The sequence below is a fragment of the Dermacentor albipictus genome, chromosome 9 (genome assembly GCF_038994185.2).
Source record: "Dermacentor albipictus isolate Rhodes 1998 colony chromosome 9, USDA_Dalb.pri_finalv2, whole genome shotgun sequence".
Lineage (NCBI taxonomy): Eukaryota > Metazoa > Arthropoda > Arachnida > Ixodida > Ixodidae > Dermacentor > Dermacentor albipictus.
The window spans coordinates 385,429-411,675 of NC_091829.1; the positions used below are offsets into that span (position 1 = coordinate 385,429).

The 26,247-nt window shown below is 44.2% G+C and overlaps 1 protein-coding gene across 3 annotated transcripts in view; it reads right to left on the minus strand.

The window, feature by feature from the left end:
- Pi3K21B (phosphatidylinositol 3-kinase regulatory subunit alpha) overlaps positions 1–24,332 on the minus strand; it is a 144,554-nt gene extending 120,222 nt beyond the window's left edge. The window contains exons 1-3 of one of the 3 annotated variants that reach the window (XM_065441076.1): positions 24,315–24,332; positions 23,673–23,778; positions 8,356–8,435 (exon numbers count right to left, since the gene is read on the minus strand). In XM_065441076.1, coding sequence (XP_065297148.1) covers positions 8,356–8,385 — 30 coding nt within the window. In that variant the 5' untranslated portion in view covers positions 8,386–8,435; positions 23,673–23,778; positions 24,315–24,332. Of the gene's footprint in view, positions 1–8,355; positions 8,436–23,672; positions 24,047–24,314 lie in introns of those variants that run through there. The other 2 variants (XM_065441075.2, XM_065441074.2) reach the window with 2 other exon arrangements.
- Positions 24,333–26,247: the final 1,915 nt, after the last annotated feature.

Below are 26,247 nucleotides of genomic sequence, written 5' to 3' on the forward strand. Positions count from 1 at the left end.
CCAACTGTAGCTGGCTGTCAGGGTCTTGCGTCACCAGCAGAACCTCCCACTGGTCTTCCGATCCTTCCTCCATATCCGCTTCTTTCTGCATGTTATCGCCTGGTGGTGATCATGACGGTGGTACTTCACGATTATTTCTGCACTCCAGCACCATATGGCGCAAGGTGTTGGGCATGTCCGGTGGGCAGAACTTGCAGTCTCGCCCGTAGGTGCCCGGATACATGGCGTGCAGCAGTGTTCCATGCGTGTAGGTTCCTGCTTGGAGTCTTCTCCAGGTTACTGCTTGCTCCCTACTTATCATCTTATGCGCAGGCGGGTAGCGACGCCTCTGCTTCCTGTAGTGCACCAGGATATCCGAGTACTTATTGGATATCCATTCATCATCCTCGTCGCAGTCGTTGTTCCATGTTCTCTGTGTGTCGGAGATGGCTCGGCTACATGATCTCGAGCCATAGCGTGTGCCGCCTGGTTCCCCACGAGAGATTCGTGTCCTGGCATCCAGAGGATTTGTGCTGTTTCTATCTCGGTGTTGGTCAAGACCTGAAGTGCTGCCTTTCCGATCCTTCCGTTCACATACCTCCTGCATGCTTCTTGCGAGTCCGTCACCATGGTAACCAGGGTCTTCTTGCACATTGCGATGGCCAGGGCTATGCCCAGCTCCTTCGCTGTGCTCGCGTCCTTGGCACGTATGGATGTGTCTGTAAGTTGTTCGCCCTTCTCATCAACCATGCTGATTGCAAATCGGTCGTTTGTTCTGTACGCAGCTGCGTCCGCGTATCTCACATTTTCTTCTTTGCTGTTTGTGCGTTCCAGTATGTGCTTGAGCGCCTGCATTCTTGCCTGTCTCCTTTCCTTGTCGTACTCGGGATGCATGTTTCTGGGAATGGTACTTATGTGTAGCTTGTCCCTGATCTCGTGTGGGATATGCTGAGGTAGGTGCCTCTCACCCTCGACTTGGTAGCCCAGATCTCGGAGCAGGGCTCTTCCCATTTTTGTTAGCTTTAATCTCTCTAGTTGGTTGATGTTGTGCGCTTCCACGAGCTCTTCCCACGTGTTGTGAACTCCCATTTTAAGTAGTTTCACTGTGGATGTGGAAGGGGACAGGCCCAACGCAATTTTGTAGGATTTTCTGATGAGGGCGTTTACTTTATCTCGTTGACTGTTCTTTATGTCAACGTATGGGGTCCCGTAGGTGACGATGCTCGTGAGCAGCGCTTGTATTATTCTCGTGCAGTCTTCCTCCTTGAGTCCCTGCCTTTTGCTCATCACTCTTTTGATAAGGTGGGTTATTTGTTGCATTGTTCTCTGAATTTTTTCCAACTCTGCTGCCCCAGCCACGTCCTTTTGGATCAGGAGCCCGAGGATGCGGTGCCTCGTTACCTGCAGAATCATGATGCCTCCCACCTTTACTTCCGGGTCAGGTATATGCTGCGGTTGTCGGCCTCTTGTGCGCTTTCTTAGTACCAAAAGCTCTGACTTTTCTGGTGCACACATGCTTCAGGTACCTCTCTTTTCTGGTCCACATGCTTCCAGGTACCTCTCCGTTGTGTCAACAGCTTCTTGCAGAGCGTCTTGCTGTTTACCTGTCGACCCTCCCGTAGTCCAGATGGTGAGGTCGTCAGCATATATTGCATGACCAATCCCTTCTATTTGCTTCAGTTGTTTGGGTAGCGAGCTCGTCGCTAGATTGAATTGCATCGGCGAAATGACGGAGCCTGGTGGCCTTCTCTTTCGCAGTAAGTCGAATTTCTCAGAGCATAAGTTGCCTATCCCCACTGTGGCTGTCCGTTATTTCAGAAAAGCTTTGATGTAATTATATATATTTTTAGCGCAGTTATATACATTGAGGTGTTGCAGTATGGCTTCGTCTGACACGTGTCGAAAGCCCTTTCCACGTCAAGTGCGAGGATGGCTCTTTTGCTGTGTGTGTCCAGTTTGTCGATGACTTTTTCTTTGATCTGCAGTAACACGTCTTGTGTGGACAGGTGAGCCTAAATCCGAACATGGTGTTGGGACGAGTCCATTGTCATTGAGATGGGCAGTGCGAAATATATCATGGCCTTGTCAGCTAGAACTGAAAAACATGAATCTGAGTTGACATTGTCAACTATCTCTCTGTGGTTTTACCACAGAGGGTAACGAACTCATCTTGAATTTTTGGGCTTATTTACCGGCTACTCGTCGGAGATGTTTCAATATATAAGCTCTCATGGAGCCATCTCTACATTTGGCCCTTGACCTAAACAGTGTGCAGAAATTTCCGTCGTTTGTCAATGGCAGCACTTGAGACATATTTATTGGACCAGAGTTGTATGTGCCGCTAAGCAGCACTTCTTGCTTGCCACAAAAAAAAAAAAAAAAGGATTGTTTCTTTTATCGGTAGCAAGTTCTTGGGGTTTTCTTCCGCCTGCTTTTTAAGGCCATGGTAAAGTTGTGTTAAGATGGCATGCTGTGAGCAGGACTGGATTGCTTGAAAGTTCTCAGATACCGTTGTTGACATGGCCTGACAACTGCTGGATGCTTGGCTCTTGAAGGCGTGTGCATGGCTTTCTTGCAATTGTAAATGCATTAGTTACAAAGCAGCCCAAGTGCTGGTATTCCTACACATTCACCTGCGAAGACTACGCAATATTTGCATATAGCTCCTTGAAGCTTCTCTGAATATTCATAGGTAGCTGAAAGGGTCCAGAGATCAAGCAGCAGCCTGTCTATCATCTCTGGATCAAGTAAGTGCTTCGTCTTTGAAACAAAAAGCCCCAAGTCAAAAGCATTTGCACTCATTGCACCGAGGGCAAGCGAACCAGAATGTGTAGGTGCTGTGCCACTCGCCTTGCTTCGGTATTACTCCCTGGTGAAGGCGTAACTTCGCACCGTCGCTGACTGCAGAACAAAGGTCACTTGGAGCTGCACAGCGGCGGCCATCATTTCTCGGTGGCGTGTGGCTGTTGTGCTTGTCACACTTTAGAGCCTCCTGTGATTCGTTCTCGTGAGCATTCACATGCTCCGTTTTCCCAAGTCGCTACAGAAATTCCGACGTGCTTGGCTTTCCGCCTGTTCAGAGAAAGGCGCAGTTATGCCCATTGACAGAGGTAGCTCTTCTACTTTGCCTGTTTCATCTATTTGGACTTTCTTGAAGTAAGAGGCAAGTTTTGTTTGCTTGGTTGCAGTGGGCCTTTTCATTTTGCTACAATCCTGTGCACGCAAACAGAAGTGGCCGACTCCAAAGAGACCCGTTTGCAATTGCCTGACGAAAACGTTGGGAAAATGGAGAGAGTTAAAGCGCAAAAAATCTACCCCAGACACTGTCTCCTGCTCCGCGCTTGTATTGCACTTAAAAATGCAGAATATCCTTGGGCTCCGCATTTTACAAGTCTTCTTTTTTTTTTTAATAATCCAGGAGGAAGGGAAATGTTGGCTTCACTGCAGCAAGTTTATGGTTGTTCTTTTCTCTTATCTGGTTTTTAATCTTATATAGAAGGCAAGGAAAAGCCACCTTCTTTTTTCTTTCTCCCCTCATGCTACCCTGCAGGCTTTCTTTTTTGTTTTCCACATGCCACCCATATGGTCAGAGCTGTGTGCTTGCTATCTATCGACAGACCTGCAAAGCCTGAACTACTCATGTGAACTGCGTACCGCTACACACAGCTTGGGAACAGTTAACGCATATTTTTCACTGTGTGCTTCACATCCGTGCATACCCAGCAGCAGCAATTATCCTTTGACAGTGTGTGCTCGCTGCCATGTGGAATTGCTTGAAATACCTTCCTCTAACCACAATAGCAGCTATCCTTCAATGTTTGCTCAGGCTTGTTTTTTTCTGTGGTAAGACCCAGGGAACAGGAAGAAGTGACATGCGTCTGTGCACCATTGTTCCACAAATGACTGCAGGCGGCTCACCACTGCCATTGAAAGAAACGTACGCGTTTTCCACAGGGACTTGAAGCTGGCAAGCACGGTCCACACAGGCTAAGAACTTCTCGAGCAACAATGGACAGAGAAAGTATTGGGAGCCAATAAAGGAGTTGCCATGAGGTCGAAGACAAAAAAAAAAAGAATAGAGTCACAAGCCAACATAGCACACACAGCACAGTCACAGCTGAAGCTGGAGGAGCAGCCAAATAAGAGCTCTAGTTTTGGCACCACCCATTACAGGTGTTTGTGGCAAAGTATCTTTGGATTGTTTTCACGAGAACGATCTGAACTGTCCACCAGGCGTTGACGGCTCTGCTGTGGCTTGTCCTGCTCTCTGCACAGCGGTCTGATGAGCCCAATGTTGCTAGGTTGCAGCAGTATGCGTAGCTCTACGAATGGCTTCTTCAGGTTCGTCCCTTGCGAGGAAGGGCCGAAGAGTAAAAACAGGTATCCAAACTATGTGGCCCACATGTCACAATCCCTTAACTTGTTGCATGGTACGTTGCTGTTGATAATGGTGACAAGTAGTCACCTAGCCTGCTACATCCATGGTCAGCCACATGCTGCATGCAACTGCTATATGCAACTGCTACAAGTCAGGACACCTTGTGGAATATAACAGAACCGCAATGCAAAGTTTGTACATATTGACACTACGTGGCACTACCTTCTTTCCGGTATTTGAATGATAGGCAGGAGTGGCAATGCTTTGGCCAGAGAAATCATGGAGGCATATCATATGAGAAAGAAAAAAAGTGCCTGTATTAGTGATATGTTGGTTGTTTTGCGTAACAAGGAAAAGCAGTTAGAAATTATGCTGTAATCTATGCGCTTCTTGATATGATGCATTGGCTGACTTGATGGGCAGTGCACTTGCACGATCCTGGTCTGTGTACTTAAGTAGGCAAAGTCTTCAGAATAAAATTTAGTTGCGAGTTAGCGCTTGTCCTGTTCTTGTGCCTCTGTCTTCTGTCCTGTCTTGGAATTGTGCTTACCATTATTCAGTTAAGCATGAACCAACTAGCCCAGCAACAAAGTTTGTTATCTTACAGCCCATAACAGCTTACGCTGTAAAATGAGACGCGAAGAAACAAGAGGGTGAAGTGCAATGCTGAGCAAGGCGGGCGGGTGAGAAAGGGAGCGCTGAGGTGGTCTTGTCAAAGGGAAGGCTTGAGGAAAGGAAGAAGAGGGAAGTAATATTAGTAAAGTTACAGTGCCTGAAAAATTTTGGCAACTGGCAGTCGCTGTGAAGGCACATAAGTATTTTAGTATAACCCATAAAGTTAAACCACACAAAAATTGCAAGGCGGTCAGGACCCCCTACTAAAACTGCATTCTAAAACTGGTACAGCGCAACATACAAAGGAAGAAACAAGCCAAGCCGGCCAGATGACCCTAGTGCACAGGACCCCGTAACACCCCCTAGTTACGGCCCTGAATGTATGCATGAGTGTGTTGCAACTTTGTTAGCACAGAAACCTAAAGGAATGACATATCTGAAAATACAAAAATCACTTCAGGGACTGGTGGCATCGCGTTGCCCTCATGGACAAAAGTACCGGTGGCTCAGTTCTTGCAGCTTTGCAGACTATGGCACGCAGCTGCAATACTGTGTGCAGCACATCGACCATGCTGTTATCAATGAACCTAGGCAGTGGCTGTACCTTGAGCTGATATGAACCCAGCGATGAAACCCCACAGCCAGTGCCTTGGTAGGCCTCGTCACAGAGACGGGCCTCAGCAACGGTGCTCCAGTAGGCCTAGCCCTCGGCTTTAGCACTGGCCTCCGCAACGACTCTAGAGAAGGTACCCCTCAGCAGCTGCACCAGGCGGTAGGCCCACGACAGGAACAGCAGCAGTAGCTCTTGAACAGGGACCATGCACTGGTTTTGCAGGTCTTCGGGCTTCTGAGCTTAAGCTCACTTGCATGTCTTGCTGGTTTCTTTTTTCTCTCCTGAGCTCATGCGTGTCCATGCCACCTGCTCTCAGCTTACCTTCTTCCCTTTTCTTTGATTACACAATGTTCACACACATAAGTAAAAAATAAAAATGAAATGATAAATGTGAGGTTCATTCCTCACAACTGGGTTTCATGAATAACCTCATTCGCAGGAACGACAATGCATGAACTGAGGCTGTATGTTGTAATAACTCCCTTCCTTATATTCAGTGCCTCATCACTTGCCATTCCAGCACTGACTGCCATAACAGTGACATGTTCTTGTTATGATAGAGAAGCCTTTTCAGCAACCTACATCATTCAGGGTCACAGGAGCGGTGTTTCTGAGGCACCTCAAGTCTTAGAAACACACACCGAGAAGCAGCAGATGCATTCGATCGCATGTCTTCTACGTGTCTGTTCGTTTAGCAGACCTAAGCATATTAGTGCGAAGTGAGAAGCATCATCATGGAAATTATGTTTTTTTTTGTTATTGTTGTTTCTTCTGAAGGCTTTTGTTTTTTCATAAAAGAAATGTTCGGTGCATGTGTGTGCAGTTTGGTATTTATTTAAGCTCTTTATCTCCAAATAAAAACTCAGTGCCCTTCCACTCTGTGAAGAAGGATGACAAACGGCTCCGTGGCTCCTTTAATGGTGAACTGCACCTCCGCCACGGGTCGGTCTGGCATTTCATTATCTTCGGGACCGGCGTACGTATGGGGAGTGCTTAAAAGGTAGCTTTAGCTCGGGTGCTCCTATCTAAATACAACCGCAGAGGGGGACGCAAGAGCGAACGCGGAGCGCAGCGGGGGTACATGTAAAAGGAGAATACGTTTTTCTCGGCAACCACTGCGCCAAACTTGACGAGGTCTGTTGCATTTAAACAAAAACTTAAATCTAGTGACTGTTGGTCTGGATTATTTTATCTAGGTCCTCAATTTTTTACTAAATATTGGCAAAAATCGCAAATTTGCAGATAACGAAACTAGCAAGTTTACAACTCCGTAACTCAGCCATGAAAAATGATATTCCAATTCCGTGAATTGCACCTCACAGTACATCTAAAGTGTGGAAAATTGATGTTACACATGAATCTCAAAAAATTTAATAATGTGTAAATACAGCTTTTGCAAACCCTTCTACGCAACGTAACAAATTCACGTAACATTGACACAAGGAATTTGTCTGCTTTGAATGATCTAATGGATACCGTTTACAGAACTGCGATATCTGTTCTTGACGCAGAGCTTTTAATTTGTAAACTTCGTGCTCCTATTTTTTTTCGAACTTTCAAAGTTTATAAAATTCTTTCAACAAAATTCAGGCCTGAAATCGAAATTCCGCTTCCAATAGTCCCTAGAATTTAACTTTCTCTCTGAAATGCAACAGATTTCATTAAGATCGGTCCAGGGGTTATCTCGAAAAAGCCTTTCTGCGATTTACATGTATTTGAATAGGCCGCATCGGAGTGACACTTATGAGTGATCCCGTTTGCTGTGCGTACTTCCCTCAAGGTAAAAAAAGAAGTGTTACAATATGACTCAGCACACTCTAAGACTGTAAAGTGTGGAATCGCCTTACTTTGCCTGAAATCGGCTCTGCGCAAGTCATGTGTGCATGTGATGCAGGCGAGTTTCTGCCATCAACTTGAGAGACTATTAAAAGCAGGCTACCCTCAGTAGCCTGCTTTTAAATTCCATGGTCAAGTCCCTCCTGCGGAAGCTAAAAACTACCGCTGTGAGTGGGAAAACGCACTCGAACGAAAGGGAGCGAGTAAAACCAGAAGTGGTACCTTATGTGCACCGTGTGAGCCACAACCTCAAGAAGGTAGCTACCAGATATGGCATTCCGGTTGTCTTTTCGGCTCCCAACAAGTTAGCTCAATTGTGCCCCCGGATCACAAGCGAGGGGCTGCAGGGCTGCCAGAAGCAGCATGCCAAACATTTCAGGGACTGTGTTGAAGGGGTGGTCTACGAGATACCCCTAGATTGGGGCAAGTCATACGTCGGACAAACGGGATGTTGTATCAATGACAGACTGAGGGAGCACGCCAATAGTATCAGTAAGTGTGACAAGGCGCATCTTTCTATGCACTGTAAAGCCTGTCGTGGTACGCCATGCTTTGAACAAGCATTGATTCTTGGCAAAAGTAGGGACCAAACTGCAAGGGAGTTGTTGGAAACATTTTACATTAAAAAGAAAGGGTCTGATTGTGTCGGCGATACATCTATCGTATTAAATTCCGCAGAAATGTGCTTTATCCAAAGTATGTTATCGTGACCACGTTGTTCTGTCACACCTTGGCTCCCTGCGCATGAGCGGAAGTTGTCTTTTCTTCTATATGTTTTTTCAGGACAGGACGTGGACGTCCGTCCACGTCCTGTCCTTCCTTAATATCGTGTTTGTAAAACTGAGTGCAATGTAACCATGAACCTTACTTTCTTCCTATAGTACAGCTGTCTCAAGCTTTCAATATCGCTACAAGATCAAACAATCCAGCTCACCGCAGCCTCAGGACAGCTACGACCCAACATGCTCGCCACCTCTCCCCTGGTGCCAGCGTTGCAGATGTGCTGGTAGCCAACTGCAAGAAAATATGAGCAGTGAGCAGAATACACCTTATTGCACACCTTGTCTGCCACCTGTGCACTCAACTATAACTCTTCTACATATAAGCGTCACAGCTGCAATTTCAGCGATCGTTATCCACAGCTTGTGGGGATCGAGGTGCCTTCCCGCGCCTCGTCCCCCAGCTCGCACGTTGTGCTTAGCTCGATATCCGGGAACCACCGCCGTAACAGCAACATGGTGGACACGGTTAGCACGCCGAAGCTAATTTCCCATGCAAACCATGCTTCTCTCTCCCCGCATATCACCGGGACGCGCCCTGATTGGCCTCTCGAGTGACGGCACCGGGCGTCCTCTCCACCCGAGCTCTCTTCCGCTGAGTGCTTTATTGCTGCGGGAGATGCTCACAGGCTCACAACGAGTTCGCTACATGGGACCCTTGCTTCTGCTACTTCTCGTTCTTGCGCTTGGTGGACCACTTACCAGTTAACCCTAGTGCAGCGGGCGCTTGTACTGAAACTGTCTTGCGGTGAGTATTTGCCCGTAAGCGCCGTGACTGTTGCACTGTGCTGTACCTTGGGTGAACAAACCCACGTTTGTTGGTGATCTGACTCTCGAGCCTTCTCTGTGCCGTGTCGTAGAGTCGACGAACCCTGCCATAGCGCCTTTGCGCGTTGTGGAGTGGAGGAGCGTCGTGCCCTTTTCTGACCGTCACTCATAGGGTGAGCCTCGTGCAAACCCATCTTCACAAACTGTAGCACCAAATTCTGGTAAGAAATGTAAAGCTTCTTAGCGCAAGTACAGTCGTACCTCATTAAAACGGAGTTGCATATGACAGAATAATACCTTCGTTATAACCAATATTGTTACGCCTGATATCAGTGAGAAACATTTTAGATTTGCTTTGTTATATCCAATAATTTGTTATATAGAGGTATGACCCAGAAGAGCGCCAGTAGATGATGAACTCTGCAAACACTGCTACAATAATCTACAAGCAGCCAAGAGTGCTACAAGGCTTGCGTCAAACTTCACTGTTGAATTTACATCCCCATTCTTATGACATCATTGTGTACACTTCACGAGGTGAGTGGTATCCTGCACAGCAGCAGTACAGCGCATACAGAAGATACACATTATCTACAAAAAGCTTTAATATTTAAACAAAAATAGTACTTGGCAATTAGGTCTAGAGCAAAAATTTATCGCTAGTTAAGGCAATAGTATTGTCGAAGTCATGCACTACAAACTATAATCAACAGAAAGGACTTGCAATATTCACAAGAAAAAAGACAGCAGATGTGTGCGACCTTGCACTATTACAACCCAATTTCCAGTGAAGATGTTTCTTTTGAGCAGTTGTAAAGAGACTCAGTTTCCTGTAATTATTTCATGCTGTTTGAAACCTTGTAACACTTATTAGGAATTTTTAAAAAGGCAGTAATTCATAAGAGAGGTTCATAAGGCTCCGGAGTGCTTGCATATGTAGCTTATAACCAAAGCCTTAATTACCCATCCATTTTGAACATTGCCTACACATCACTCATTAACCAGTCCTTACGGACATCAAACATAAAGAAGCTGCCTCATTTAGTTTAATGAAGACACCACGCAGACCTATCAAGCATGAAAAAATAAATATTCAGGGTTAAAAAATTGTAGAGCTTCTAAATGAGCCAGGAACATTACAACATTGTGACACATTAGAATTAAACTGCCACCCATTTCTTTTAAGTATAAGATTTCCAAAAAGCAGAGTTCTCTAGGAACATTGGAAAACATAGTTAATAAACGGCAATGTGACACTTCCAAACACTTGCCTAAGAATTTTATTGTTTTAAAAAAAGTTGTATTTGTTGAACATGCATTTAATTTCCCACCCAAATTTTGCGTATAGCGTTCCCCCAATGTCTGATAAATTTGACCTCAGTTTTAAAGTCGTAATTATGCCATGGGGCAGCAGTCCCAAATTTTGCACAACTAGTAAAACATGCTCTGAACCACTTGCATACATACTCCATTGCAAAAGGTGCATTTAAACCAACCATTTGGGTTGTTGCCTAAATAATACCCTTACTGTGCTCCTAATATTCCCCAAATATGAACAACATTCCTTCTTTAGTTCACCGAAGAATCAAACTATGAAACTCGTATTATGCACAAAAATATGAAAAATACGGCTATTACATTTAAATTTCTCCCTATGCTCATGAAATTTAAGTTTGTATCTCGTGCAGTTGTTTTAGGAGTCTGCAAAACAATTCAAATAACAGCAATATAAAACCCTGAAATGCTTGAATGAGGAAGTTTCCCCAAATGCTATAATGAACCTACACAGGATGAACATTTATCGCTCATCACTGAGAACATATATTGCTTCCTACTTCAACAATCACTAAACACCATGCCTCGCATATTTTACCGTGGATACCGGGGAAAAGCAACCAAACGCCTTGTATAACACATAAAAATGAGTAAAAAGCCAGTGCTGAGTAACTATTTTCAAATCACAAAAGTAACCTACAGAGTTCAAGCTTTCATTACACATCACCAAAATGTGGCCTCAATTTTCTTGAAATATGACATCTCTACTATTCTTGTTCCTGCCAAGGACGACTATGTGCTTGAGGAATGCTTATGTAGAAACAGGCTAAAAATAAAATGAGAACGTCAGAAGTGACACCCACCATTAGAATAAATTGAAGTGAGTGATCTTGTAATAGTGTTGTAACGGCTCTGCACATTGGACAAGGTTAGACAGTCCAAAGTAACTCGGCACGACGTAAGCAGCACAAGATGAATCTTGTTATGGAGGGAAATGCCCAGCGCCAGGCTTGGTAATGCAAGCATGTATGATGCATCCCGCGAGTCATCTGCTACAGCACGGCAAGACACAACAGACAAACTTTGCTGGCCAAGAAGGGGATATTTAAAAGTACTACTTACGTAGCAAATGACTTCGACAAAAACATTTGCACACCCTCAATACTACACCAATGTATGCCGTGAAAAGAGAGAAAAATTTAAACAAATGCCCTGCATTCTTCTCCTTGAAAAAGCCACTCCAGCTATGAGCAAGCTGGACAACATCATGCGCATGGTGTTTGCACGTCACATACTTGCCGCTCGCAATGCACCAATGAAAAGTAGCAGCGAGAATAGGTGGGAAATTTATATGAAATACAGAAAGCACAGAAGCACCTCTGAAAATGAACTACACAGCAAGAAGGCAGAAGAAAATAGAGGAGGTGGGGGTGGCAGGGGTGGTGGCTGTAAAAAAAATTTCGCAATGACTGTCAATGGTAATGCATTAGCATTAAATCAATGTAGCGACACAATGTATTGCCACTATCGAAACAAGTTATGTATAAGCTATGTACTGGCAGCAGGATTCCTCCTTCGCGCTTCCCCAACACTTCGCATCATCTAGCAACACTGCTGCCACGAAGCCACTGCGGGGCTCCAGAGCAATTGCATGGCCCGCCAGTGCATGCGAACGCCAACAATTCAGCTCCTCGCATCCATGGTTTATGCACTTCTTTGCTTCTACCTTGGCTACAATTAAACCCCTTTTAAATGTTCTTGTAGCAGAATGCTCACCGAATAGCTTTTTACAGTCTAGTGTATCTTTTTTAAGGTCCCAATGAGGCGTGCTTTAGCAGCAGACTTCAGTAGGTCGTTCCATATTTATGATGCTACCTGGCCAAAAAGTCAGCTCAATAATGGAGGCTCAATAAAACTTGTTGGGTGAGTTGGTTCAAAATGTAAAAAAATAAATGTACGTACTGCACAAAATTGAACACAGAGACGTAGTAAGGGAAACGTGTCAAAGTCTCATGGTGGTAGACACGACGAAAGGAACGTTTTAGTTAGGAAAAGCCTTTACGGGGCGTGAGCAAAGAAAAATACATATATCAAGAAAGCACGTGTTACAAACCAAATAGGAAAAACCTAACACACGACAAACTATCCACAAGGCGAGTTAAAAATGATGTGTTATGAAGTTCAAAATATTTACAGCAAGTCTATCGACACAGCCGCATCGCCTAGTTGTCGCTGCTTCCGACGACAAGTCATAGGGCCCACCGATGTGCTTGGATCGTCCGGTCGACTTCTCTTAGCCTGCGTGTTGTAGCCACAGGTACTCCGGGAAACGACTCCGTCAGACTGTAGCTGTGCAGTCTCCGGTGGAGCACGTGCACAGCTCCCGAGTCGCGGCCACGGCAGCTGAAGAGCAGTTTCTACTGGGCTGCCGCCACCTTCATGCTCCATCTGCCCTCTCCAGCCTCCAGCTCCTTCTGCCCCTCATCATTCCAGAATGTAGCTGGGCCGCTCTCTTCGGCTACATGTCTCTTTTTCCCGTTGGCCATGTAGCTCTGTGTGCACTTTCGCACTTCTTCTTTCATATATTGTATTCTTTTTATTGGGACGCTCTTATTTTCTACCTTCTTTTTTTCCCACCGACTCCTCATGATTTCTTGTCCTCTTTTTATCTTCTGCTGTTTCTTCTTTCTTTCTTTATTGGCTCATGAAAGCACCAACTTTGAGCTACCTTTATTTTTCGTCATTCATGAATATAAGCCCCTAATCGCAAGTGCACGAGAGCATGTAATCACATTGTCACAACGACAGAATATAGCAAGGCACCCAAAAAACACTTCTCACTATCCATTAAAGAAATACACGTGTCATTTATGCAAGCTTTCCCTCCCAGAGATATATAGAATGCTTCCATCAGCTCCCAGACAGTGGTATCTCGTCTTTTACTCATGATCTTGATTTCTCGGAAGTCAGGAATGCACATGCAAGTTTGACAATGCACAGGCAAATGCATATTCCCTTTTAATTTAACTGCCAAAATTTTCGATCCAATGTGTCATCATTTGAAGTGGCTGCTTTAGAAAGAACTTCCTCTAGTAATGAAGTCAAGGTGACGTGTCCTTGTTACTAAGATGACTTCTTGAATCTTCTCAGTTTTTTAAAGCCAGTGATGTTATTACCCCCCCCCCCCCCCCTGCTGAATAAGAATGATCTTGAAAACCACTTGCGCAGAAATAATTTTATCCTGTTTGGGCTTCCTGAACAACTTGAAGAAACCAATAGTTTATTGCTAAGCTGTATTGCTGCATTTTTCGCAGAAAAACTACAGATCAGTTGTCCCGAGATTGAAAGATACCACAGAATTGGAAGACTCCAGCAGGGTTGCACAGGTCCAATCACTTTTAAGTTGCTTGACTTTCCCGATAAGATTGAAGTATTAAGAAATGGTCACAAACCTACGAACTCGGACATGCGCATTGGTGAAGATTTTTCTGCTTGTGTACGGTCCATTTGCAGGAAACTGTGGGATTCCACTGCCTCACACAGGAAAAATGGTTACGCTGTACGTGTAAGGTTTGATCATGTGTTCATCGACAACATCCGCTATGACTGGGATCACAAAACTAATCCCGTTGTTATGGCTTCAACTCGTTCTTCTTATACTTCCCCTAGTCTGCTTTGGATGGTACAAAGCGACGACAGAAGATATGGCATGATGACCTTAAAATTCCTAATGTAAATGCCAGAAGCCTAGTTAATAAGTTTCCTGAATTTGTCTCCTTGACCGCTTCTAATGCGCCTCACATCATTGGTGTTACTGAGACGTGATTAGACCATTACATTTTCGATGCTGAAGTTACTCCACCTGGCTTTATCGTTGTGCGCTGCAGCAGAACACACGAAAGAGGTGGTGGTGTAGATCTATTTTTGCAGTCTGATATTACCATTATGATTTCTTTTTTGTCCTAATGAAGTAGAATCTGTGTGGTGTAATATGTCACATGGCAACTGCACTGTCATTATTGGTGTAATTTATCCCCCTCTGGGGTCTAATGTTGAGCAACTGAACTCTTTAGGAGCATTTCTTCATCATTTATGCATGTCATGTTCCAACTTAGTTCCGCTGGAAGATTTTAATGCACCATGCATTTCATGGCAATCTTGATCTATCACTGGCTATGATTCTTCATCCTGTAAAGAACGAACAATGATTTCCCTCTCGTGTAACTTAAAACAAATTGTCATTGAGAATAGCAGAAGCCCCTCTGCTCCAGACCTTGTATTTCTTAGCAGAAATCTTGTTGAAAATGGCTATATGTGTGATGTTGTGGATCGAATTGCTGACAACTTAGCTGTACTAGTTCCTAACAATGTTCTTGTTCCTAACCCTGAGTTTGTTCTTCACACTTTTTGTGACTTCACACAAGCTGATGACCAGTCTACAAGTAATTTTCTAGCCAATTGTTTTGCAGATTTTGAGCGCCGCAGTGTCTACGACGATCTAAATAGTTTGGCTGAGTTTTTCAATGCTGCTATATGCACATGCGTCAGCCGCTTTGTTCCACTTAAAACCAAGAAAATAAACACTGACGTGCCATGGATGACTAGAGATATCCTTCACCTTTCCTGCTGCCTTGCTAGACTTAGGCGACAAAGATACACTGCCGACACTCTTGCAGCCACACGGTTTAAAGGTGTTAACGATGAACTTTGACGAAAAACTAAAGCAGCCAGAGATTTCTTTTATGCCATCACATTACCTATTTTGCTAAAATAATATATTAAAAAATTTTGGGGTGTGATTTCGCCTCGTAAATAATGTTTCAATCCTTCAGAATAAACTATGTTTCCACTATTAATCCTCGTGTTATTGCAACAGCTTTCAACTCGTATTTTCAGTCAGTCTTATCTGCAGACAACTTTGAAATCCCATCTTTCAGTTCAGAATCACGGCTTGCAATTAATAACTTAAATGTATTTTTGCCAGGTGTCCTAAACATGGCTTTAAAGTTAGATTCTAAAAAAGGGTTGAGGTTCTGGTAACATTCATAATTCCTTTCTCATATGGCATGCATTCTAGTCCAGCAGGTTTCTTACAGTGACGTTTAACAAATCCCTTGAAACAAGTACCATTCCATCAGCATGGAAAGTTGCAAAAGTTATTCCTTTGCACAAGTCTGGGAGTAAACAAGATCTATCCAACTACAGGCTGATTTCCTCAGCTTCTAGTTGCAGTAAACTTTTAGAACATATAATCTACAAACATACTGAGTTTCTTGAAGCCAACAATATTTTAACAGTCTTCCAGCATGGATATTGTAGTGGCCTCAGCACCATTACGCAAACATCTGGACTTGCTTATGACATCTGCCATGCATCTGACCTAGGCCTTCAAATCGATACCATAAGTGCAGATTTTTCCAAAGCTTTCGATACAGTTGTACATTCCAAGCTTCTGCATAAACAAAATAGTATTTCAAATACCCCTAGCCTAGTTGCCTACATTTCCAGTTTTCTCTCAGATAGGTCGCAATACATTTGTTTCAATTCTGCCAAATCACCTACGGTGGCCATTACCTCGACGCGTACTACCCAATTGTGCCTTCCTCACGATACCTCCATTCGAAGTAGTAATCAACAGGTTACAGACACCAGTGGCGTAGCCAGAAATTTTGTTCGGGGGGGGCTACGCCACTGGCCCCATACATATATATATATATATATATATATATATATATATATATATATATATATATATATATATATATATATATATATATATATATATATATACACACACATACATGGGGCCAGTGGGGTAGCCAGAAATTTTGTTCGAGGAAGCTTTAGCTCGGGTGCTCCTATTTAAATACATGTAGAAGGGGACTTCGTTTTTCCCTGCAACCACTTCACCAAATTTGAGGAGGTTTGTTGCATTTAAAAGAAAAAGTTCAATTCGAGCGACTACTGGTTTCGAATTTTTCATTTAGGTGGTCAATTATTTATTAAAAATTGGCCAAATTGAAAATTTTCAGAATACGAAACTATCAAGTTTAAAACTCCGTGACTCAACAATGAAGAACGATATCACAATTCTGTGAATTCCATCTAATAGTACATCTACAGCGGACAAAATGGATATGTTACACATGAATCTCAAAAAAATTTAGTATTGTGGAAATACGGCTTGTGCAGAATCCTTGTACACAACGTAACCAATTCACGTAAGATACAAATTGACATAGCAAACTTGTCCGCTTTGACTGTTATAATAGATGCCGTTTACAGAACCACAATGTCTGTTCTTCATGCATAGCTATTAGTTTGTAAACGTCGTGCTTCTATTTTTTCAAACTTTCGAATTTTTCAAAATATTTCAAACAAAATTCAGGCCCTAAGTCGAAGTTGTGTTTCCAACAGAACTACGATTTATCTTTCTCTCTCAAATCCAACGAATTTCAATAAAAGCGATTAGCAGGATTATCTAAGAAAAGCGTTTCTGCATTTTACATGTATTTGAATAGGCCGCGTCGGATTGGGCCCGAGCCAAAGCTTCCTCTTAAACAATTTGTCAAGGGATAAAATCTATGAATAATAACTGCATTGTCATTGCCAAAGATGCTGCAAACGAATTCTTGAACGCTACGCACAGTCAAAACAATAAAATATGTATTTTTTCATAAAAGAATATACTCGTATGTGCCAAAAATTTTCCCCAAAATAACTGATATCAATGTTTCCATATTTTTGTCTATTTAAGTAAAGAAAATATCACACGAACATTAGAACTATATCAGTTCGAAACCAGGAAAGCAGTGCATGCCACTGATATGAAAAATTTAAAGGCAATGAACTGAACAAGTTGAGGACAAATATGTTAATGAAACTGTCATTGAAGAACCGTGCTTACATTCTTGTATATATGCAATGGCCAGTGAAAAATCTCAATGACGCTGTAATTTGTTTTAATGTATTACGCAGAAGCAGCTGTCACCGGAATCATAGTCGCAACAGAGGGCACGTATAAAAAGCAGGAATTCTGCAAGATATACGAGGGCAAGCCAAATGAATGTGAGCCAACAACGGGGTACTTTACTTAAAAGTAGTCTTCATGAGAATTTAGACATTTGTCTCATTGACTAACGAGTCACGTGATTCCCGTCTTATAAAACTCCTTGGATTGCTGCTTCAAAAAGTCTGTATCTGGTTCGCTTGAGCTGTTTTTTCGGTTGCCCCAAAATGTAGAAGTCGAAAGGTGACAGGTCTGAGCTGTATGGCGGATGCTGCAGCGTTTCCCACTTGAACTTTGCCAGTTTTGTATTAACCACATAAGCGACGTGGAGACAGGCATTGTCGTGGAACAAGATGACCCCATTCGTCAATTTTCCACGTTGTTCGTTCTTGATTGCGACCCACTGCCGTTCTGGCGTTTCACAATATCGGAAACAATTGATAGCCTCTCAAGATTTAGCAAATTCTATCAGTAATGGACCCTGAAGACCGAAAGAAAAGTCAACAACACCTTTCCAGCGGAAGTGATGACCTTTGCGTTCTGTGGGCGTGGTAAATTCGAATGTTTCCACTGTAAGCTTTGCCGTCGTGTTTCAGGCTCGTAGTAGTGGCACCAAGGTTCGTCCCCGATCACAGTTGCAAACAAGAAGTCGTCATCCTCATTGTGATATCCGATCATATGAGTCAAGGCAGCGCGAAACTTCTCCGTCTTCTCGCGATGGATCAAAATCTTGAGGATCCATTGCGCACCAAAGAACCGATAACCAAGAAGCTCATGAATTATGGCGTGAACTGAACCGTGACTGATTTTCAGACGGTCTGCCAGTTCATCGATGCTTATCCTCCGTTCTTGTTTCATCAGCTCATGAACCTTTGAAATTGTGTGGGGGGTGATTCCACGATGGTTTTGGCCCGGTCTTGGAATGTCTTTACAACGTCCTTTAAACCATTTGCTCCAACGCTTCACAGTGGTCAATGAAATGCCGTGTTCAACGTAAATGGCAGCCATACGGCGATTAATTTCTGTTTTGGAAACAGCTTTAGCTGTAAAAAACTTCGCGACACCGAGCTGTTCAACTTTTGAAGTGTCCATTATGTGACGCAACCATATTAAACCCAGTGCATGAGAGCATTAAAGAACATTTATCTTCACACCTGCGTGTCACTTTTGTAAATGAGACATGCTGTTCTCCTACGCGCATGCCTCGCAGATAATGAACCAAACCATTATTGCGCGGTTAGGGTAGGCGCACATTCATTTGGCTCGCCCTCGTACATTAGAAATGCAAAGATACAATGGGATATACAAATGCGAACACACGGCTTGATAAAGGGCAAAAAAGTGTCACTTGAAACAAAGTTCACTGCATGCATACACAAAACCCCGCAACAAGATATTTAAGATTACGTATAAGTCTCCAATGAGTCTATGTATGTAAGAAAAAGTAACTGTATGTAATGCGTCAAACAAGGCGAATAAACATGTTGCACAATCATAGATTCACAGAATCCTAGATTCCGCCCCCATTCTATCCACTCCCCCCGATGTATTGCGCGCGACGGAAGGCGGCACGCATGCTCCCCGCTTTTCTCCTTTGCGCACACAAGACTGAGCCACTATCGTCGGCTCACCCATTCCACCTCCCCTCCTACGCTTTCACTCGCACATACAGCATGCAGCGCGTGGTCACGATTTTATCACCCTTCGACTTTATACGAATTATGAGGGCGATGGCAGGAATGCGCCTGGAGTGTCCATATAATTGCTTTCGCAATAATATAATAAACATATCGGGCAACTGAAGCGTCCCGTCGCCCATTACTTTCCGCAAAAGAAGTATCAAAATCGAACTTTCACCATGCGACAATTCGCTGCGCTGCAACAATGTATTTCTTTTCTGTGGGGCGGAGGCACCGAAATGAAAAAAAAAACGCATAGGAAAGTATGTTGGCCAGAATCGAATGCCTACATCGGGCACCTAATGGGGCTACGGAATTAATACCGAAGAAAACATGAGACGATTGGCCCACTGAGAACCATACGCATACTGCTCAGTATCCTACACCGGCGAAACAAGACTTTCCGGAAAGGTTCCGCTCAAGGAACGTGGTGCAATCCTTCGAGTCCCCACAGTGATGGCGGCGAGCGACCATTGTTTTTTTTTTCTCGTCTGCTAGCCAGAAAGCTTCCAAAACTCTGTCAGGTGAAAATCCACTCGGCTAGAGCAAACCGAACGCCCACCTAAGTGCACCGCGTGGTGGTCGGGGCCATACGAGAAAAACATATGCGCTGTGGCTCGCTCTGGCAGCCCGCGGGTAGGGTAGCGAGAACACAAAAAAATTGAAGAGGCTCAATGTGTCTTCGGCGAGTAAAAGTCAAAGTAGAAAAAATAAATAAGAACGTAGTTACTTTGGCTGGCTTTAGTGTCTTGACATGGATGTTCTGGCGTAGGTTAAAAAAGTGTTGATATATTTTTATGTGACATGACGGCACAAATGAACCACCCCAACACATCGTCTCATTGGACCTCGCTGCGTGCTTTGTCAACTCATCTGCTAGTGTGTTGATTTGGCTTGTCTCCTTGTATGTTCCGATGTAAAACTTTAGAAAAGTCAATGGACCTTTGGCGTCAAATGTTTATAACAACATTAAACCTACAAAGTTCCGCAATTGAAAATTTAAAGCACAACTTTGGAAATATCAATGCACGTTTCACATCAAGAGCTTATGAGATTTATACCCATAAAGTTTCGCAATTGATAACCATGCGCTGCATAGATTCCGTGGCCGCAGTGAGATGCCGCGGCGAGCCCGCTCACCATCAAAGCGCCCTTGAAACTTTGTGCGCGGATGGGACTGCTTGGCGTTATGTGACTGTCGGTGTACGGGCGTTGCCACGAAATCCAGCCCGAGTTCGCAATCTTCGCGGTTAAATGTCTTTTCGAGCGTCAAAAAGCCATTCTAGACAAAATCCAGAGTGATTTCCAGCGCCAGGGGTCGCTTTGGTCGGTGGTGCATGGACAGCACGAAAAAATTTCGGGGGGGGCTGAAGCCCCATAAGCCCCCCCCCTGGCTACGCCCCTGACAGACACTCCTCGTATAACTACAGATGAAGTTAGAAGGGCCTTGCAAGGTGAAAGTTTTAGGCCCACATCTCTTCCTCCTGTATGTAAATGACCAGCCTAACGATGTGCTATCAACTAAAATCCATTTTTACGCCAATAACTCCATTATCTATCACACAATTACCAGTCACGAAGATCGCGTCGTTCTGACTAAAGCATTTTCCAACTTTTGTACTTTGTGTAACAAGTGGCAGACGAACATAAATTTTTGCAAAACTGCCCCTATGTCCTTCTCGACGCGTACTACCCAATTGTGCCTTCCTCACGATACCTCCATTTGAAGTAGTAATGAACAGGTTACAGACACTCCTCGTATAACTACAGATGAAGTTAGAAGGGCCTTGCAAGACATGAAACAAGGGAAAGCGGCAGGAGAAGATGGAATAACAGTCAATTTAATCAAACATGGAGAAGACTTCATGCTTGAAAAACTGGCGGCCTTTTATACGAACTGTCTCTCCACTTCAAGGATACCAGAGAACTGGAAGAATGCCAACATTAAACTAATCCACAAAAAGGTAGACTTTAAAGAATTGAAAAATTATAGGCGCATTAGCTTACTTTCAGTATTGTATAAAATATTCACCAAGATAATTTCCAATAAAATAAAGGCAACACTTGACTTCAGTCAATTAAGAAAACAGGCAAGCTTCAGGAAGGCACACTCTACAATGGATTACATCCACGTCATCAATCAGGTTATCTTGAAATTTGCAGAGTACAATTAGCCTCCCTATATGGCTTTCCTAGATTACAAATAGGTATTTGATTCAGTCATAGAGGCATTACATAATCAAGGAGTACAGGCTGCTTAGGTTAACAGCTTCGAAAATATCTACAGAAATTCCACAGCTACCTTAATTCTACACAAGAATAGTAGGAAGATCCCTATAATGAAAGGGGTCAGACAAGGAGGCACAATCTCTCCAATGCTATTCACTACGTGTTTGAAAGAAGTATTCAAGCTATTAAACTGGGAAGGCTTAGGAGTAAGGATCAAAGGCGGATATCTCGGCAACCTTAAGTTTGCGAATGACCTTGTCCTGTTCAGCAAAACTGGAGACGAGTTACAACAAATGATTGAGGGCCTTAACAGAGAGAGCGTAAGAGTGGGGTTGAAGATTAATATGCAGAAGACAAAGACAACGATGAACAGCCAGGCAAGGGAACAAGAGTTCAAGATCTCCAGTCAGCCTCTAGAGTCTGTGAAGGAGTACGTTTACCTAGGTCAATTAATCACAGGGAACCCTGATCATGAGAAGGAAATTCATAGAATAAGAATGGGTTGGATCGCATATGGCAGCAATTGGCAGCTCCTGACTGGAATCTTACCATTATCATTGAAAAGGAAGGTGTATAATCAGTGCATTCTACCAGTGCTAACATATGGGGCAAAAACTTGCGAGACTGACGAAGAAGCTCGAGAACAAGTTAAGGAATGCGCAAAGGGCGATAGAACGAAGAAAGTTAGGCATAACATTAAGAGACAGGAAGCGAGTGGTATGAATCACAGAGCAAACAGGGATAGCCAATATTCTAATTGACATTATGAGAAAAAAAAATGGAGCTGGACAGGTCATGTAATGCATAGGATAGATAAGCAGTGGACCATCAGAGTTACAGAATGGGTGCCAAGAGAAGGGAAGAGGAAACAAGGCGGGGTGATGAAATTGGGAAATTCGCAGGCGCAAGTTGGTATCAGTTGGCACAGGACAGTGCTAATTAAATATCGCAGGGAGAGACCACCTTGCGATTGACACAAAATAATCTGATGACAATGTATACATTGCATACATATACAGTCTGCACCACATTTCGCTGCGTAGCAAAGACATTCCGGTTCTGCACAATGCTTCTCTCAGGCCTGGGTGTCCTCGAGTCTGAGTGTACGCTTTGGAGCCATTTTGCTGGCGTATGCTTATGAGCTCCTTCTGCATACGTGACCAGCACGCTGTTGAGACGCCAGCTCCAAGCGCTCTCTTCAGCCTATGGACGATTGTAACGTTTACACTATCACAGCCTGGCAAGCGACCTGCATACCCCCACGCCTGCATTTTTGTCGCATAGAAAAGTCTAATAGTCCTAATAGAAAAGCAAGCACAGCATGTGCCATACGCAGAAACTATGCCTCCCGGCCTGCAGTGATGTCGACTGAGGGATACGCGGTAGCGAACGCCATCTGGTGGTGTAGCAAGAAAGCCAGCGGCATGCACGGCAAGACCATCAGAGCGGCGCCTAGAAAATAGTGAGAAGGGGAAAAGAAAGCTTCGCTTTAAATGAGTGTGTACTTTGCACGAGTGGTGCAAGTGTTTCCATAATGGTGGGGACAGCAGGCCAGGTAAGCCAGTGAACGCTGAACTCAACTGCGTCCCGCAAGCTACCTTTACCCAAAGTATATGATGCCTCTACACGCGTTCTCAAAAGTGCCTAACAATGGGAGGCTATTATTTTGAAAGACAATGAGATGTATGGCATACAAGTGCCGCCTTTTACTCAAGTTAATCATGAAATCAATTATTCACCATATTTATTGAACACAGGTCGCAAAACACGAGGCACACTAAGTTGCATTCATACCAGCTCATCAGACTACCAATTGCACTGATGAATGATGTAACCAGGAACAAATTTCCTGTGTAACCCGGCGGCGAATTCGTTTTCCACACCGAATTATAATTTATTTAGCATACGGGCGTGTCTGCACTCGGTGGCATGAATATCAAAGCAGATAGGTAAGAACCCTTGTCATGAGCGTCTGCAAGCCTGCCTCCGAGTACAGGGAAACACTATACAGAAATTAAAAATTAAATTATGGGGTTTTGCGTGCCAAAATCATAATCTGATTATGAGGCACGCCGTAGTGAGGCACTCGGGAAATTTGAACCACCTGGGGTTCTTTAACGTGCACCTAAATCTAAATACACGGGTGTTTTCGCATTTCGCCCAATTCAAAATGCGGCCGCCGTGGCCGGGATTCGATCCCGCGACTTCGTGCTCAGCAGCTCAGCACCATAGCCACTGAGCAACCACGGCGGGCAGGAAACACTATAGAACACTGACCGGGATCACCACTGAAGCTTTACATTAAACTTGCTGTTCACGTCATGTCCACACAATCTACACTCATTTGAATCTTCTGAATGCAAATTACCGAAATATAAACATACAAAATATTGCATGAACACAACACACGCCTAGAAATAAATCGAATGGTACAAGTAAGCTAGGAATGATCAAGTTTTCCACTTTCAAGCGTTCTTTTCAAAAATGAAAAATATGACAGCGTGACGCTGACCTGGTGATCGAGCGGTGACAACCAACGGAAGTGTTGCGGACTGCTTGTTCTTTGCTCACGCGGACGGATGGAGCCGTGAACGGGACTGCCGAAAGCCACTGCACACCTGAACAAATCGCCACGAGAACTCCTGTATTCGGCGTGCACACACAGTGCATACGGGACGACATGGAAGCTACCGGTGGAGACACCCGCTCAGCTATCGAGACGTCACAGCGTTTCACGCACCGTTCCAAGTGATGGGAGTCTTTGCTGAGTTATGATCGAATAATTCGAACCACAAACAATCACTGTATGCACGCAATGCATGCATGCTAGCGCCGCTATGTCCAAATCCACGCCCCAGCGATGGCTCCCTGACGGCTACCTCCGATTAGTGAAAACAGATCTCAAAGGCTACAGGTGCTGTCCAAAACTTGACGTCTATGACGTATTTCCGGCTCATAAAATCGCGTACGGTGCCTTCAACGAGCAAAAGCATAGCCTCAAAGACATGCAATTAAATTCCAGAGGACGTGACTACGACACCATGGAGTTTATGTGCTATACACGCGTGTTTTGGGGTCCCAAAATCGCGTCAGGCGCGTTAAACCAATAGAATCATAACCTTTAAGATCAGAAGTTTAATCCATAGAGCGTTACCTTATGAGCCGTAGATTTGGGCACCATCTATTCCAAAGATATTTACATTAGTAGAACTAAAGCCCCTCCAACCACGCGCCACCGCTACTCGGCCATATGACTCGGCGGAACCGTGTATGAAGAGGCTTTAAGTAGAACCATAGAATATAGAACAACTGTAGAAATAGAGGGAAATCTGGCGCTGCGATCGCTCAGATGGGAATGATGGAAAGTACAGGTTTCGGATTGGCATTCTGTTGACCGGCGAACTAGTCTACAAGTATTTCTTAGCAGTTTTGGTTTCGCTCCAAGCGCAATTGCAGTGCATAGCTGCAGTGGGACAGTGCGACGCAAAGCCTTTGCCTTTGTTATGTTGCTCGAAGTGGCGATGGCACGCTGGGCCAGCGGCTGAGATGATGTTTGTGTCGCGATGTGGTGTCGAAGCCCTGACGAGAAAGTGACGGCATCGTAAATGTTGAAAGAACATCTTTTGAGCGTACGGACCTTGGTTTGTTAAGTGTGTTAGGTTGGCGCTGTAGCGTTACGTGTTTTATGAAACTTCAGAATATTATAAATAAGGCATTACTGATACAAGACAGTTGTACTTCTAGTGGCTTGACAATCAAATTTTATTGAGGGCTTCATTATGCATTGCTCGCGTTTATGTGCTCATTGAAATGCGTGTTTAGGAGTCTGAGAACACAAACTTGTGGTAGGAAAGGTTGCTGCTTCCTGGCTGTAATATAGTGTCACAAAATGGGTAAGTGCAAAGCCCCGCGGTAACGCTCGAGTTTAAGGTTCTTGCTTACTTTTTCTGCAACAGGCACAAGAAGGTGCGATGGGTAACCAGCCCTATATTAGTAAGGCGCGGTCAACTTGCCCACGAGAACTTTGTTCCATTGCGTAGATGTATGATTTTTTTTAGCGCATTTGTTGACAAAAGTTTGCAATTGCTCTCATCAGTTTTGAATGCGCTGGTTGGAATGGCAGTGGCGCGTTGTCGCCTCTGGGTTCATAGGCACAGGCCTTTCCCTTGGAGAGCTCGAGTCTGAGATCAAGGAATCTCAAAGAACCTTGCGTGGGGACCTCGTGGGTGACAGAAAGCAGCTGAAGCGCACGACTAAAGCATGTTGCTGCCTCTGAAATTGCGTCATCTGAATTCGCGCCAGATCCATCACACAGAACTAAGTAATCGTCAACATAACGAAAGACTCTCCGGACGCTTGTTCTGGTTAGGGCATTCTGAAGTAATCTATCTTTCTAGGCAAGATACAAATCGCTAAGTGCTGGCGCAATACATGACCCTATACAGACCGCGCGTTTCTGGAGGTACACATTTCCCACATAGCATGAGTGGACTTCAAATATATTGTCGCGTATACCCTGCTGGAGTATACAAGCTGAATGAAGATACAGGCGGTTGCACTTTACGAAAGCGTAAGCGGCGACGCGCGATGCCGAGACGAACATCGTTCTCCTCTTCTACAGTCCCTTGCTCCGCCACACCAGGTGGCATTACCTCCTCTTCAAAAAAATAAATAATTAAATAAATAATAAATAAATAAATAAAAGAAGGAAAGCATACATAGGCTTGACCTGAGAGCGCGGAGATGCTCTGGGGCGAACACATAGGCTGTAGTCACAATCACTGTGGTGTACGGTATAGTCACAAGGCACTGATGGACGAGCAACAACAAAAACTAACCGAAGCGGCTGAAAACGTCAACCGCACAACGTGCACAATCTCAGATTGCGGTTGTCGACGTCGGGGAGGCTGGCTTCCGTCAGGAAGGACTTCATAATTCACGTCACTAATTCTCTGCAACAGTACTCTGTAAGGTCCGAAGTAGCGACTCAAAAGCTTCTCGGATAGTCCTTTTCGGCGCACGGGAGTCCAGACCAAAACTTGATCATCAGGTTGGAACTCGGCATATCGATGGCGGACAAAAGCGTG